Consider the following 16,525-nt stretch of genomic DNA (forward strand, 5'->3'; position numbering starts at 1 on the left):
TTATACATAGGGCATATATTTATTTGATAAATGTAGGCATGACGTGAGAAGGGTCTTGGTAGGTAAGAGCATGGGTGTGTGGACCGGACGCCCAGTGGAAGGGTGTGGGCCAGCGTGTAACCTGTTCATAGTAAATAGAAGGAACTAAGTATATTTTTAAAATTTTAAATTTTAAAATTATTTACAGGGTCCTAAGATACCTTCCTTGATGATTTATAAAAATTAAGCTGAGGTTTACATCAAATAAAATTCACTCCTTTTAGGTGTACAGTTGGACAGTTGTGTCTCGTAGGGAGCCCAGCACTGTGGCCCAGAGGGAGACTATTCCTTCACTTGGGAAAGCTTCCTTTTGCCTTTGTGTAGTCCGTTCCGTCCTCCTGCCCCGGCGCTGGGAACCACTGATCTGTTTTGTCTCTGGTCTGTTTTCTTTAGAATGCCTGGTGAATGGACTCCCACAGAGTCCTGCGTTAGGTCTGGCTTCTTTCGTGCAAGAACCATCTACGTTGTTGGGTGTCACTGGTTTGTTCCTTTGTACCGCTCAGTAATACTCCACTGTGTGAGTGTACCGCTATGTCCTTGTCGACTTAGGTTGTTTCCATTGGAGGGCCATTGAGAATCAAATGGCTTTGAACGTTTACACGCAAGTGTTACGTTTGTCCTGGGTGGGTCACTAGGATTGGGATCGCAGGCACGTACAGTGATGTAGATTTCACTTTATACGAAACTGGCAGACTTTCCAAAGTGGCTATGCCATTTTGTATTCTTACCATGGTCTCGGAGAGTTCTGGGTCTGTCTCCTTGCTGGTCTTGCTTCAGAATGTTAGCCATTTTAGTGGGCATGTGCTGGTATCTCTTTCTGCTCATTTTATTTTGCTTTTCTCTAGTAACTCATGATGTGGAGCATCTTTTCATAGACTGGTGACCATTTACATATCTTCTTTGGTGAAGTAACCATATAAATATTTTCCCCAATGTTTTCCTTGGGTTGTCTGTCTTGTTGTTGAGTTAAAAGAGCTTTTTTATATATTGTAAGAATAAGTCTTTTATCGGGTAGGTATTTTGCAAATATTCTCTCCCAGTGTGTGGTATCTGTCTTCATTTTCTTTAGTGTCTTTTGAAGAACAGAAGTTTTAGATTCTGAGGAAACCCAGTTTATCAGTTTCTAATTGATAAACCCTAAAGGTTCACGCTCTTTGCATTTTTTCTAAAACATTTTTCTGCGTTGAGGTCATAAATGATTGTCTCTTATTTTTCTTTTATAAGCTTTACAGGTTTAGCCCATACTTTTAGGTTTATGATCTTTTTTGTGTTAATTTTTTTATGTGGTGTGAAGAAGGGTCTAGGTTCTTTTGGTTTCATTTTACATGTTTTTCAAGCACCGTTTGTTGAAAAGATTGGCTTTCTCTATTAAATTACCTTGGCCCCTTTTGTTGAAGGTGAATTGACTGTACCCGTGTGGTCTATTTGTGGACTCTCTTCTGATCCCTTGATCTGTATTCTAGCCTCCCACCGATACCAATCTGTCCTAATAAACTTAAGAGCTTTCTGAAATCTAGGAGTCCCTGAGCTCTGGTCCTCTTTCTCAACATTGTTGTGATTTTTTGTTTTTGTTTTTGTTTTTACATCCTTTCTATTTACCTATAAATCGTGAAATCAGCTTGTCCGTTTCCCCCAAGGAAAGCCCTCCAGTCCCTCGACACTTGGGTGATGAGCGAGTGTATAGTGTTTACATCATTGCCATTGTTAGGTTTCTTTACTTACTGCAAAGGGTTTAATTTGGTCTTCATCTCTTAGGGGAGATACACTTAATTTTTGCTTTCTTATTTTTATGACAGCTTTACCACTTTGGATATTCCGTATTACGGGAACTTTGTAAAATGAGTTACAAAACAATCCGTCTTCTGTTTCTTTAAACAGTTCTCTGCCTCGTGGGGAGACTAGTATTCCTTAGGGATTTGCAAAACTGTCTCCTCAGACTATTCCATCATTTTTTAAAGAAGTAATTCTATTAGGGCCGGATACAGTGTTCCTCTAATGCTGTTAAATCTCTCTTATCTCAGATTACATAGGAGAGCTTTTTAAAAGTTCTAAATGATTAGTTAGGGTCTTATTTTTACTATGTCACCGTCCAGGAACGTAGCCTGTCCAATTTCTGCCTTTGGGAACTTATTCAGGCTTTTCCCTTGTATTTCTATTCGAGGCAGTAATTAAGACTCATTTTTGTAACCAACTCGTGGATACTTAGGGCAAGTTGGCTTGTTACTCTCCTACAGTGTTCCTATCCTCTGTGTCTTTAACTACTTTCAGTTTTCTTGTGATTTATTTTCAGGGCAAGTTCATCCGCATCAACTTTGATGTAACTGGCTACATCGTGGGGGCCAACATTGAAACATGTATCCTTTTCATAACCACACAGCCTAAATTGAAGAGTGAGTTCGTCTTCCTCCGGGCTCAGGGCAGGCCTGTGCGATACCCTCCCGTCCCCCAGGTGATCAGGTCGAAGCCCAGAGACATCGTGACGTGGTCAGACACTTCCAGCTACTGAGTATTAATGCCAAAGCGCGTATTAATACACTTGGTGGTGGTCGTGGTGGTGGTGGTTTTGCACGTCAGTCCGTACCGTGTTCACGTGGCTGGGGCAGTGGAGAGGCCCACTGAGGGGAGAGTTATCTGCGCGTGAACCCAGGAAACGCTGGTGTGGTCAGAGCCTGGAGGCGAGCACCATCACGTTGAACCACTCTTGAGTCAGCGTTGGGTTAGCCCTTGTTTACCGTCTGCTTATGGTATAGTGGGAGGGGCGTGTACTCCCCCAGACAAGACTTCACCAAGTGCACGGTTCAGGTAGTTTCAGTTAGTGTTACACAGACTGTAACTAGAGGAAAGACAAATGTCAAGTATACAGGTTAGTCCTTGGAAATGTCACCCGCACAGAGTGGCTCTAAAAAAAGGAGAAGTCTTCATAGAATTACTTTGATTAAAGAGGTAAGGGACACCTGGGTGGCTCAGCCGGTTGGTCATCCGACCTTGGCTCACTTTGTGTGTTCTCACAGTTTGTGGGTTCGAGCCCCGCGTTGGGCTCTGTGCCGACAGTTCGGAGCCTGGGGCCTGCCTCAGATTCTGTGTCTCCCTCTCTTTCTGCCCCTCCCCAACTCACACTCTGTCTCTCAAAAATAAACTTCTAAAAAAATTAAGAATAAGCTGGAAAGGATTCTGAATGACAGTGTGCCAGTTAGGAAGGATACAGGTGACAGTTCTCTTGCCACTTGTGACCAGTGTCAGAGACCCACTGATAGAAATACAATGTTTCAATCCCTCAGGTGAGGGATAATTCAGAATTGTATCTTAGGTCTCTGGGTAGCTCAGAGCGGGAAAGTACAGGAAGCACTGGGGAAGGACCAGGGAACGAATTTTGAGTTTCTTCACGTTGGTCCTGCTCCAGAAGCCTTCCTGTGAACGCATTTCCCCCCAAATGTAGACATTGTGTCTGGGATAATCTAATTTTTACACAGTGAACTCACTCTGATGACATGAAGGGAAAGCTGACTTCAGAAGAGGTGGCCATCTTCCAGAACAGAGAAACGGAGACTGTGTGACAGCCCAGGGTGACTAGCACCCCCAGCGCACAGGCGGATGTGCTGTGGTCTGGAACGCAGGGGCAGGTTGGGGGTGAGCCGCTGGCGTGCGACCGGCAGCGACCAGCAAGAGGGGGCCCTGGTCAGTCTGGTCAGGGCCATCTCAGCGTATTTGGAAAGTGGGTGTAGAAGGGGCTGGAGCCACTTGTGTGAGGCTGCGTGTGCCGGGCTCACGATGGCCCAGTGAATTTCCCGGGGTCCAGCCGAGCTTTGATTCCTATCCCTGTAGTTCATGAGCTACGTTATTTTGAGTAATTTTCTCAAAATTGGTTTCTCAAAACCAAGTGTTTCATTGGTTTCTTTGTTCATAAAATTGTGATAAACTCCTGTAAGGCTATTTTGGCCTTCAATGGCTCGACCTCATTTTTTTATAGCTTGTTAGAGTTCCTTGTTTAGTGCTGTGTCCTGTGAGAGTTCCTTGTTCAGTGCTGTGTCCTGTGACCGTGACCCAGACGAGGGCCAGGTGGGGTGAGCGAACACCCTCACAGGCTGTGAGTCCTGGAGATGAGTGCGTACGTTTTCCTTTCTCACTCAGATGTTTTAATCCTTCAGAACGGTTACTCGCAGGAGGCTTAGTATATGTCAGAGAAAGAAAACCTTTTACGAGTTAAATTTCTACAGACACAGAGAGAGGGCCACCTTTTCAATTCGATCCTTAACCGTCTTCGTTAAGACCTTCTGGAAAAATCTCGTGCTGTCCGTCAAGCAAAAGATGAGCGTACTTTTCATATCTTTTACCAGTTGTTATCCGGAGCAGGAGAACACCTGAAGTGTAAGTTCACAAAGTTTCCTACCATTTTGTATTTATTTGGCTATGTTTTTGATATTACTTTTTTTTTTTTTTTTTAAACGAGAACGTTTTGGGGAAACAGCACAGTTGACCCTCGAACAAAATGGGGGCTAGAGGCACAAGCCGCACACAGTCAGCACTCTGCCTGTGACTTGTGACTCTCCCAGAACTGCACCGCTGACCGCCTACCGCGGCCTGGGACCCTCACTGATGACCAGTCTGTCCCGCAGACTCTGTAGGTTGCGTAGCCTGTATATATTGCGTTCTTATGATACAGCGAACTAGAGGAGGACACGCGAAGAAAATCATGAGGCAGAGAGAATAGGTTTCCAGAAATGACCTGTACTGACGAGACCCCGCGTGTACCTGGGCCCGTGCGGCTCCCACATGTCTTCCAGGGTTCGACTGTAGTTTCGCACACACCAGGATGAAACTGAAGCCAAACTTCGTGCCGTGGGATAAATAGTTTTTAAGCAGCAGTTCTGTGGACGGTGTTACATTACCTTCTGTACATTTATTTCTTTTGTTTAAAAAAAACTTTTAAATCGGGCACCTGGGTGGCTCAGCTTGTTGAGCTGCCAACTCCTGATTTCAGCTCAGGCCGTGATCGCAGTTTGCAGCACGAAGCCCCCTGTGTCAGGCTCTGAGCGGACGGCACAGAGCTTGCTTGGGATTCTGTCGCGCTCGCTCTGCCCCTCCCTGGCTCATACATGCCTGCACACACTCTCAAAACAAATAAAGTAAACTTTAAAAAAAATTAAAAATGAAGAAGTTTTAAATTAGACGACATGCATTTTTATACAAGTTCGGTTTTAACGTTGATGAATGTAAAAAGTAAGAAAGAATAAGTTCATAAAATTGAGTAAATGTTTTCATTGCCAGGTTTATAACTGAATATATAGGTTATGCTTCCACTAGTACTACATGGAGCATATAGTGGACTTTTATTTATTTATTCCATCATGAATCCTAAGGACTGGAAGCTTCAGACTGGCTGGGGGAAAGTTCCGGGTCAGAGGTATCTGAGGGAGAAGGGAGGACAGGCAGCTTCCTGGTCTCCTCTGAAATTAGCACTGAAAATCCATTGCTCCTGTGTGGCCGTGTTCTCCAGAGGCGACAGCAGACACCTGCGTCCTCCCAGCTTTGTCACGTGGGCTGTAGGCCTTTGCCCCTGCAGACGTCTGCAGAAGCCGTGAGCCCAGAAGTGAGAGAAAGGACCCGCAAGGGGAAAAAAACCTGCAGCAAAGAGAGTAATTGCGCTGAGAAACTAAACCTTCAAGACAGTAGGGTCCGTAATGCTGAAGAAGAGAACCCTCTTCAGACCTGCAGTAACCCTGCGGTCGTAATGAACCAAAAAAATAAGATCAACGTGTTCAAAGGAAGAGAGAGGAAAAGAGAGGAGTCACTGCCCAGTAGAGGTTACATGTGAGGGAGGTAAGAATCAGGGACAGGGTTGCTCGACAGGAGAGCACATGGTCACATCCATTGTGGGGACAAGCAGCCCAGCTGTTCTGGCCCCTCCTGAGAAACACCCGTCTGGTCTTCACACCTTGGCGAAAGGTTGTGTTAAGCTCTAACTCCGGGCCCCGATGGGGGCGGCTGTTGTATGATGTTCCATCATAAATACGTGTTGCACGTCACTCTGAAAGGCACGTTTACACCTAACAAACTGGCTCAGATACCGGGTTTCCGGGCACTGGCCGGGCTCAGGACTTGCCTGGTCCACATTCTGTATCTTCTACATCTGGGTTCGTGTAGTCCATAACATTTGCTGTAAACTGCTTTGCTAAGATAAAATTATAGACTGTAGGGTTTAAAAACTTTCCCTCAAGATATGGGCTAAAATATTTAAATGTGAAAACAGTAAGGCTTAGTTATCTGGAAAATGTGCATCGTTTCTCACCTATTTCTTTTTTTTTTTTTTTCAATGTTTGTTTTTTTTTTGAGAAAGAGGGAGACAGGATCCTAAAGCAGGCTCCACGCTGACAGTGCAGAGCCTCATACAGGGCTCGAACTCACGAACTGTGAGGTCATGACCTGTTCTGAAGTCAGGCGCTCAACTGACTGAGCCACCCAGGTGCCCTGGGCTCCCGGTTTCAAATATTCTAGGAGCCCCTGTCCCGAAAAACTGCAATTGCAGTGCTTGCAGTTTATACTCTCTTTTTCCCTCACTGGTATGATGGAAAACTGCATGTTTTTAATATGAATCTATGAAGGAAGAAAAAGCATGACAGGAAGAAGTGTATGGTGGCATGGCGGGTGTGGGCCACATCTCCCGTGATCAGCCCAGCCCAGTGTCAAAGTGGGCGTGCTTTGTCTGTCAATGGGTATTTATTAAACTGTATCTGTTATGCTTTCTCCTAGCCGATTTGCTCCTCGAAGGATTTAATAACTACAGATTTCTCTCCAACGGCTACATTCCCATTCCGGGACAGCAAGACAAAGATAACTTCCAGGAAACCATGGAAGCGATGCACATAATGGGCTTCTCCCACGAGGAGATTCTTTGTACGTGGGGTTTCCCTCGTTTCTGCCACTCACTGAAATAAGACCCACACGTGGGGGGTGTGAATAACAGAAACTAGAAAATGACGGAAAATCGTGAAAACTGCCTGTAATTGCACAGATTCCTGAGACCTGTGTTACTGAAAAGCTTAATTTTTAGCACAAAATAAATTTAATACGTCTCTGCTACAGTTTAGATGCAATAATTTTATTTATTTTTTCTTTATATCCACGTAAAGCCATGCTTAAGGTAGTATCTTCAGTGCTGCAGTTTGGAAATATTTCTTTCAAAAAGGAGCGAAATACTGACCAAGCCTCCATGCCAGAAAACACAGGTGAGTTGACCGATGCTGATTTTATTTCTGTTTACGCGGTTTGCTGTTGTGCCGTGGTCGTGGTGGTGGCTGTCGTGCTATTTATCGTCGTGTTCTCCAAGCACGAGTTGCCAGCTCAGCCGTGGGTTCGAGCCCCGCGTCGGGCTCTGTGCTGACTGCCAGCTCAGAGCCTGGAGCCTGTTTCAGAGTCTGTCACTCCCTCTCTCTCTGACCCTCCCCTGCTCACGCTGTCTCTCTCTCTCTCTCTCTCTCTCTCTCTCCCCCCTAGAAATAAAACATTAAAAAAAATTTTTTTTTAAATGCCAAATGCATCTTTTTGCATGCTGTGTTTTTCTGTCTTACTCCCTTCTCTGAGACTGTATACTTCAGAGGGCCAGGCTTTGTCAAAAAGCACCAGAGGTAAAATGAAAACTTACTGGTCATCTGGTGTGTGGTAGCTTAATGATGTCATTATGAAGAAACGTGGCTGAATGTTTAAACAGACACCAGAACTTCTGTACTGGTGATGTTGCCAGTGAGCGTGTGAGGAGGCAGGGGCCTGGCTGCTGAGAGCAGTGTAACAGGGAGCTGTTTTTTGAGGGCTCGCTGTTAGCCTCACAAAATTTTTTTTTTTTAAATTTTTTAATGTTTTATTTATTTCTAGGAGAGAGAGAGAGAGAGAGAGACAGCGTGAGCAGGGGAGGGTCAGAGAGAGAGGGAGTCACAGACTGAAACAGGCTCCAGGCTCTGAGCTGGCAGTCAGCACAGAGCCCGGCGCGGGGCTCGAACCCACGAACCGCGAGATCATGACCTAAGCGAAAGTCAGACGCCCAACCGACTAAGCCACCCAGGCGCCCCATAGCCTCACAAAATTTTTAAAACCTTTCGGTTTCTTGCCTATTAAATGTTACTGGGATTGTTATGCGAGCACGGCCAGTTATCTTGGTAACATGATGACTTAAAGCAGCGTAAACACTATTTTTCTCATTTTGTGCATCATGCGTAGGTTCTGTGACTCCGTAACTTAACGCTGAACCACCCAGAATAAGTAACTGCTGCCTGCTCCTTCTTATCTAAGGATGCATGGTGTTCATTTGAAAGATTGAAAGGAGAAAGACCTAAAACTTGTCCTTCTTTAAGACTTACTCAGTTTGTTTATGGAGGTTTCTTACCGAATGTGTTGTGACGGGCTCAGAGGCAGAACAGGCTCTTAGGAGATGTTTTATGCTCTAGTTGCACAGAAACTCTGTCATCTCCTTGGGATGAACGTGATGGAGTTCACTCGGGCCATCCTCACACCCCGGATCAAGGTCGGCCGAGACTACGTGCAGAAAGCCCAGACCAAAGAACAAGTGAGTTTAACATTGTTGGTGCACGTTTGTTTGCACGACAAGCCAGCGTCAGAAGTCCTTCCTGTTGGCAGGTCACAGACCTTCACGAAAACTCCTAAACAGGCTTTTCTTCGTGCCGTGCGTTGTTTCTCTTGTACAGTTTGCTCTTCTCCAAAAGAATTTTAAAAGTGATTTTTTAAAATTTGAAATATGACCTCAGGTTTTCCCCAGGTCAGTAGATCATCCAGGAGGACAAAGCCATGTAACTTCGGAAGCCAGCTCAGCCGTGGGGCACGCCGCTCCTGGGTCCCTGTGTGGGTGGCCCGGCACCAAGAACCTGGGAGTCGGTTCCGCCCGTTCCATGGCAGCCTCCTTTAAGCACAGAGCCCCACGGGCACAGGGAGTCTTGTTTTCCTGGGCACCTTCGCCCTTCTCCTGAGTAGATCATCTCCAGTTAACAGATAATTGTACCATTAACTGTAGCCGTGTGAAATCGAGACTACATTAAGTAGCAAAAGCTATTTTAGGTTCTGGGAGCACTATAGAGCATGAAACGCCAGATGACCACTCAGGACGCTCCGTTGAGGTGGTTTCCAGAACAAAAGGTTGTGTTGTCCAATTACAGGCAGATTTTGCAGTGGAAGCGCTGGCAAAGGCTACCTACGAGCGGCTCTTCCGCTGGCTTGTGCATCGCATCAACAAGGCCCTGGACAGGACCAAGCGGCAGGGCGCTTCCTTCATCGGCATCCTGGACATCGCTGGGTTCGAGATATTCGAGGTCAGTCTTTCTCTCCTGCTCTTCTGCTTATTCTTTTAAGAAACATGAAGGCTCACCGTGTAACAGGTGCAGTGCAGACACCGGGGCTATAAGGGCCAAAGAGCAGGTGTGGTCAGACTAGGGTGCCGTGCGGAGGAGTTGGGGGCCCTGGTCACAGGTGCTTGGGAGCCACGGGTGAGCATACCTGAGGAGGAGGGGCCCCCAGCCTCTGTGAGTTTTCCTGCGTGATGGGAATGAGCCAGTGGTCTTGTACAGGAAAGGACGTGTCAGGTATAGAAAGTGCTAGAAAGCCAGCGTGGCTACGCCTTGCTGACCAGAGAGAGGGTTAGCGGATGCACACAGAGAACGTGCTCTGTGTCCCAAAGATGCAGCCACAGGCTCCAGTGATGGATTTCGGTGTATTCAGCTACCGTTCTGACTGGTTTCCTCCATGCCCTCTGCATCCGTCCATCACTGGTTTGTAGTCATGTGTCTGTGAAAACGTTGATACGATTCCAGTCTCCTAAAAACGTATACCTTTATGTCTCCTTTGTTGGACGGGCTCCACGGTAAGTCATGGACACTAAATGAAGTACCCCTTGGGACCGGTGTGCTGTCCTGGCCCCCACAGGGTATAGAGCTGCCTTAGCTTTGAAATGAACAACTCCCGAGATGATGAGTCTGTCCTGAGCAGATCCAGCTGTTACTGGAAGACACAGTCTCAGCCACTGAGCTGCTGCTGTCGCTGTAAGAGATTGCTCTTGTACGTACTGATTTGTGGAACGCTTGGAAAACTGTGAGAAGTGGCTGGGCACATGTCACATTTAAAAAAAAGAAAAATCTGTCACCTTCCTCTACGCAATCAGAAGATACAGTGAAAGAGAAGATCATTGATTCCAGCTGCAACAAAAATGAATGAAAGACAGAAGAGTAAACTGTAGAAGAAACAGGCACAGTTGACGTGAAGGCAACCTCCCAGCGCTGCTGTGAGAAACAGAAGAACAAATAGGAAAACATACCTTTTTCTCAGATGGGGAAATTCCACCTCATAAAAGCAGCAAATCTTCCCCAAGTTATTTCTCAATCGAATACATCCGTTCAAAACCTGTCAACGGGAATTTTAAGGCACGGGGGCAGGGGGCTAGGCAACCTTCTTCTAAAACTAATTTGAAGGCCGAATTAATAGAAAATAAAGAATAGACCCTAAAATTCTGAAAAAGAAATGAAAAGGATATTAAAAGAAGTGAGACATTATATAAAGCTAAACTGTACTTCAAGGAGTACGGTTTTGACCTGTAGTAGAAAAATGGAGAAGCTAAAAATGCAGGATTGTGGTAGTGAGCATTGTTTGTCCTGGGGAAAGAACGGGAAAAACCTACATGTCCGCCGTTAGGAGATCGGTTCAGGGAGTTACAATATATCCATACACTGGAGTCCTGTGCACCCATTGTGAAGGAGGAGGGGGTTTTATATACTTCCGTGGAAAGACTCCAGGACCTCATTAAACCAAAACCAAACAAAATAAAACAAAATACCAAGGTAACACACCCATTGGAGCGCACAGACCCTCTTTGGAAGGATCATGAGAAGCAGGCGACAGTGGCCAAGCACAGAACAAGGAGGTAATGTGAGTGAGACTTCTCTGGCTCTTGTGGCTCTTCACCCGCTTTGTTTTGTTTTGTTTTTTTAAATTTCTGAGAGAGACAGCATGAGCAAGGGAGGGGCAGAGAGAGAGGGAGACACAGAATCCGAAGCAGGCTCCAGGCTCCGAGCTGTCAGCACGGAGCCCGACGTGGGGCTTGAACCCATGAGTTGTGAGATCATGACCTGAGCCGAAGTCGGATGCTTAACTGACTGAGCCACCCAGGCGCCCCTTTTCGCCCATTTTTAACTGTCTACCACACGTTATCGTTTTAAGAACTGATTATATGAAAACGCAGTTGCTAGCTTAAATATGGAAGACAAGTTAGGGACTCAGGTTTGGTGTTTTTTTTTTTTTAAATGCCATCCCACCTCGTTGCTCAGGCTGCAGACAGCAGGAAGACCTCCTCCCACCGCAGAACAAAATCCATTTACCTGAACGTGACTACGCACAACCAGGCCGCCTGCAAAGACTGACGTGTGGTTCCCGGGAAACACGGGGCACGGCCGGGCGAACACAGCCCCACGCTCCCCGTGTGACCTCGTTCTGTAGTAGTAGAACACCCCCGCGGGGGGAGGATTGGAATGGCTTTTTCAGACTGTGAATCTGTTCCTTGGAGATGGATTACACTTTCCCTAATTGAAGGTCACTTTTCATAATGAGAGGTTATTTATGGGCACATGCTTCTAGCAAACAGCTTGGAGGCTCAGGAGAAAAAGGTCGAGAACTTCTAGCTCCCAAGGTGATTGCTTTTGAAAATTCCACCCGTCCGCCCATCCACCTGCCCTTCCCAGCGGCAGCATCGGACGCAGACAGGCGCAGCTCCCGGAGATGGAAACACCAGTGTCTGTTCACATCCTGGCATCTAATGAACGTGGGAGGTGGCGTCCCCGTCGGGGGTGCCGCTGCTGATTGGACAGCTCTGCGCACTCCATGCTCGCCACGAGGAGCAGGGTCCCCTCCGTCACCACGCGTTGGCACCGGCAGAGGGCAGACACTTGTTACAAGGAGAGGATGGGTGACAGCTGGCCTGGTGCCTCTCGCTCCCCGGGCACCCTCGTCAGGCCTGGCTGGGGCCTCCTCCACCGCCCCCGAAGCTAAGAGGACTTTGCTCAAGTTGCTCCGGAGCCCGTGTCTGAAGAGAAGAGTGGGAGCAGGAGCCTGTCCGCCGCCTCCACCCCTCAAGGCTTCTGGACGCTCGGCCCCCGTGGCCACTGACCTTTCCAGCCTCCTTGTTTTCATCCTTTTCCTTTCGTGGTTACTCCTTTGCTTCTGTTCGTTAACCATTGAGCAGCGGGAACAGAGTTGTTGAACGTTAAATCATGTACTTAGCGCACAGAGTTTAGTGTTCTCTGCTCTGCGCGTTTCAGGAGGGTCCCCCCGGCTCGGGTCCCCTCCTCACAGAGAACCCGTGCGATAGCTGGTCCCCGAGAACTTTGCATGGGGCGTGTCGGTCGCAGACGATTCACGGTCCTGTTCTCTCCCCCTCCCCCCCCATGTTCTGTACATGTCGCCCGCCTCGAGCAGCTGAACTCGTTCGAACAGCTGTGCATCAACTACACCAACGAGAAGCTGCAGCAGCTCTTCAACCACACGATGTTCATCCTGGAGCAGGAGGAGTACCAGCGCGAGGGCATCGAGTGGAGCTTCATCGACTTCGGCCTCGACCTGCAGCCCTGCATCGACCTCATCGAGAGACCCGTAAGGGCACGTTCCGGCCTCGCTGCGCCGTCCCCATGCCATCGTCCCAGGGGGCACTTAGCCCACCTAAGGGGTCTTACTTGAGTAGCCTCCATGCCCAGCCTGGGGCTCGAACTCACGACCCTGAGATCACGAGTCGCGCCCTCCACCGAGTGAGCCAGCCAGGTGCCCCCGGCTTAATTAGCTTTAAGATAATTTTCTAACGTAAATGTTGTAGAAAAGTGATGCTTTGATGAAATACCTATGTAAAAAGTAAGTAAGCAGCCAGGGAAGGCCCTTCCTCGGCCCTCGCGTGTGTGAGCCTGCTGCTCGCAGACTGCCCTCTGCGGCGCCCTCCCCCCCTCCCCCACACGGGGCCGCCGGGTTGGCCGGGAGCAAAACACAGCACGTAGCCTCCTCGTTCGCAGAACTAAAGCTTATCCTTGTGAGCACAAAGATGTGCTTATTCGGGAAGTGTTTTTCCTGATTTAAACTTCAGGTTGGGGGGCTGGGGGCAGATGTGTTTTTACAGCAGCCTTAGCAAGCGTTAGAGATCTTCTGGGTTAGGGTTCCGCAGAAATACCCAGGACCGCGTGTAACCCCTTCGCTTACAATCTCTAACAGTCATCCGTGACTCGGCTGTGTGTTCTGTGTTTTCCCGGCAGTCAGAAAGCTGCCCCCTAGACTGCCAGCTCTTCAGAACTCCCCAACCTAAAGGAGCAGCGATAACACAGAACTTGACGTTGAGGGATGAAGTAGCAAAAATCAAGAAGAGCCATAATCGTGGATGTTCATAATCATTCTGCCTCTGAGCCATTTAGAAAAGATTAAATTACATTTTGGATCCCATTTCAGAATTTAGCAGTGTGTTCACTGAAAGGGATTAAAGTGTAAGAAACTAGGGTAGAGAGATGGATGTGTCCTCATTAGTGTTAACGTGGAACTTCAGAGCTGTCAAGTGAGTGGGGTACGTTCAGCTGCCCACTGCTCTGGACCTTTGCTTCTGGAAGATTGCCTGATCCTGGCTGCCTCTGATTCCAGTGTTCTTTAGCTGCTCGGAACCCTCTGGGCTCTTTTAGGTAGAAGAGCTGTAAACTAGTGAGCTATGGAGTCAGGGCCCTTTGCAGGTTCTCCCGGCTTCTACCTGCTGGCACTCCGTCTGGCCACCGCCTTTCTCTGTTTCCTTTATGCTTTAACTTCTATCACTTTTTAAAAAATATTTTAATGTTTATTTTTGAGAAAGAGAGAGAGAGAGACAGAATGTGAGTGGTGGAGGGGCAGATAGAGTAGGGAGACGTAGAATCCAAAGCAGGCTCCAGGCTCTGAGCTGTCAGCACAGAGCCCGACACAGGGCTCGAACCTACGAACCATGAGATCATGACCTGAGCCAAAGTCAGATGTGTTTGAGTTTCATCCTAGTAGTTTGGTTCCCATAGATCTTCAGGAAAGTCCCTCATCCTGAAAAGCAACCTGTCACGTGCAGAGGGGCGTCCTGGTGCTGAAAGTGAGCGACGGTGAACTTGTCCATTCTCGTTCCCAGGCCAACCCCCCCGGTGTGCTGGCCCTTCTGGATGAAGAGTGCTGGTTCCCGAAGGCCACGGATAAGACCTTTGTCGAAAAACTGGTTCAAGAGCAAGGCTCTCACTCCAAGTTCCAGAAGCCCCGGCAACTGAAGGACAAAGCAGACTTCTGCATCATCCATTACGCGGGGAAGGTATGGGCTGCGTGACCCTGGAGGCAGCTTGAGATTTTGCTGCATCTGATGACGGTGGTGACAGACGTGCGGATAAACGTTCGCAGACCCTAAGCGCCGTGCGCGTCACCCCTGCGTGGCCCTCGAGACAGCCCACCTTTCAGATTGTCCCGAGAACATTCTGGGTTGAGGCTGAAAATGTTTCTTGTTTTGTGTGTGTGTCCGCGTCCCGCCTCGCGGCCACGGCCAGGTGGACTACAAGGCAGACGAGTGGCTGATGAAGAACATGGACCCCCTGAACGACAACGTGGCCACCCTCCTGCACCAGTCCTCGGACAGGTTCGTGGCCGAGCTCTGGAAGGACGGTAAGAACGTGCTTCCGCCCGCAGTTTGCGCATGTCCGGAAACTTTTCCATTGGTGACTTGTAGACGGTTCTTTTATGTAGAACCGTGTCCGTGCATTTTCCTTTAAAACTCGCTTTCCCTAGAGCAGGGCTGCCGCTACACTGGAGTTTACCATGGGACACAGGACATCTGCCTTCCTGGTCAGATGCCGTGGGAAGTGTGGAACATTCTAGGCCTAGAGCCGGAAAGAACTGCACACGTGCCTCAGGCTGCCCAGGGCCCAGTTTGGTCCCCATCCAGGGGTACCAGGGACGCAAAACCAGAGAGGCCCCATAGGTCGCTCCGAGTCGCGTACAGGTCCGCCGAGCTGCAGCCCCAACACGCGCAGCGGCTGGAGAACAGTTTGAACGGCCTGCATGAAGAGCAGTTGTCTTTGTTCCCGTCAGCCCGCCCAGGTCTTGTGTCTACACGAGCCTCAGGTGTTTCGTCGTAGGCTAGAAGGTGCTGGTAGTTGCAGGGAAACGAAAAGTCTGCGTGCCTGTGCGCAGGGGAGGCGGCGGCCCCCAGGGTTTGCTCTCGCCGCTGCGTTCATCCCGGCTGTACCCCAGTCTTCGCTCGGCCCCAGGCCCTTCACCCTGAGGAGCCCCGCTCACCCCCGCCCCTTTTTCTGGAGCATCTCCAGACCTTGGCATCCAGCCGCCTTCTCAGAGGTAGAGAGGAAGAAACCCAGGGAGCAGACGAGAAGGGGTGCAGGGTGTTGAGGCCGAAGGAACCCGGCGCGCGTGAGGAGGAAGGCCGGGCGCTCCGCTGAGGAGCGATGGCGTCCAGCAGCTGGGGTGAGCGGGAGGGCCGCGCACACGGGGCCCCGGATGGGAGGAGGGGCTTGGGGGAAGGTTAGGTGGTCTTTGTGCCCGTGGCTGCGAGTCTCCCGTTAGCGCAGCGGCCTGGCCTGTCGGGGCGGCTGCTCCAGGTCTGAGAAGAGAGGCGCTGGCGCGGACGAGGCCGCACCCAGCGGATGAGGGGTCCCCGGCCCTGTCGCGGGAGACGGTAGCGCAGGACGTGAGACGCCGGAGCGGACAGACCCCTCCAAGCTCGGGTTGTCACGGGGCCCGGGAAGGCTGGGACTCGGGGGGAGACATGCGAGGCACGCATCCCAGAGAGACGAGGGGAGTCAGGGGAGAACGAACCGGGCACTGCGGCTCGGGAGCTGACCCTCTGCCCCCCTGACGCCCCCGGAAGGGCTCCGGCCGCGGGAAACGAGACAGACACGCCCAGAGCAGAGCTGTGACGGACGCCACGGGGATGGTAGGGAAGGAGCCTCTGGCCGCGTTGTGTACTGAGGTGGGGGGGGCGGTGCTGAGACGGATTGTCACGGAGGAGGAGTTGTCCTTGTCCTCAGAGGGGGACAGCGTGTCGAGTCGTGAAAGCTGGTGTGAGGCGAGGGTCACAGCTGCGAGAGGCACAGAGAAGCCCGACCTCCAGTCTCAGGTGGACTTGACTCCATTGGAGAAATGGCTTCCATAGTTTTGTGAGCCGGAGGCGACGGCGTGGGGGGCGACAGCGCGGAGGCGACGGCGTGGGGGGTGACGGCGCCAAGGTGGAGAGGAAAACGGGCAGTGGTCTGTGGGTGGGTTGGGGTGAAGGACCCTGCGGGCGGGGAGCTGAGTGTGAGGAGAAGAGAACAGAGGAAACCAGCATTTCTACCACTGAAGCCTCAAAAACTGATTTTCCCTTCATTTTGAGTGAGGAGAGAAGTGTTGAGGGAACGATGACTGTACGATAGAAATGAGGTCCTGGGCTCACGTACTGGTTCTGATATTGTGAACCATTTTTGGT

The 16,525-nt window shown here is 49.5% G+C and overlaps 1 protein-coding gene across 4 annotated transcripts in view; it reads left to right on the forward strand.

Annotated features, from left to right (window-relative positions):
• The window catches only part of MYH10 (myosin heavy chain 10), a 121,568-nt gene that overhangs the window by 59,042 nt on the left and 46,001 nt on the right, over positions 1-16,525 (forward strand). For all 4 annotated transcript variants that reach the window (XM_077746906.1, XM_077746907.1, XM_077746908.1 and 1 more), the window contains 9 exons: positions 2,330-2,393; positions 4,306-4,404; positions 6,787-6,930; positions 7,167-7,262; positions 8,475-8,593; positions 9,198-9,350; positions 12,499-12,672; positions 14,192-14,365; positions 14,595-14,709. In XM_077746906.1, coding sequence (XP_077603032.1) covers positions 2,330-2,393; positions 4,306-4,404; positions 6,787-6,930; positions 7,167-7,262; positions 8,475-8,593; positions 9,198-9,350; positions 12,499-12,672; positions 14,192-14,365; positions 14,595-14,709 — 1,138 coding nt within the window. The remainder of the gene's footprint in view (positions 1-2,329; positions 2,394-4,305; positions 4,405-6,786; positions 6,931-7,166; positions 7,263-8,474; positions 8,594-9,197; positions 9,351-12,498; positions 12,673-14,191; positions 14,366-14,594; positions 14,710-16,525) is intronic.

The sequence above is a fragment of the Crocuta crocuta genome, unplaced genomic scaffold (genome assembly GCF_008692635.1).
Source record: "Crocuta crocuta isolate KB4526 unplaced genomic scaffold, BGI_CrCroc_1.0 scaffold139, whole genome shotgun sequence".
Lineage (NCBI taxonomy): Eukaryota > Metazoa > Chordata > Mammalia > Carnivora > Hyaenidae > Crocuta > Crocuta crocuta.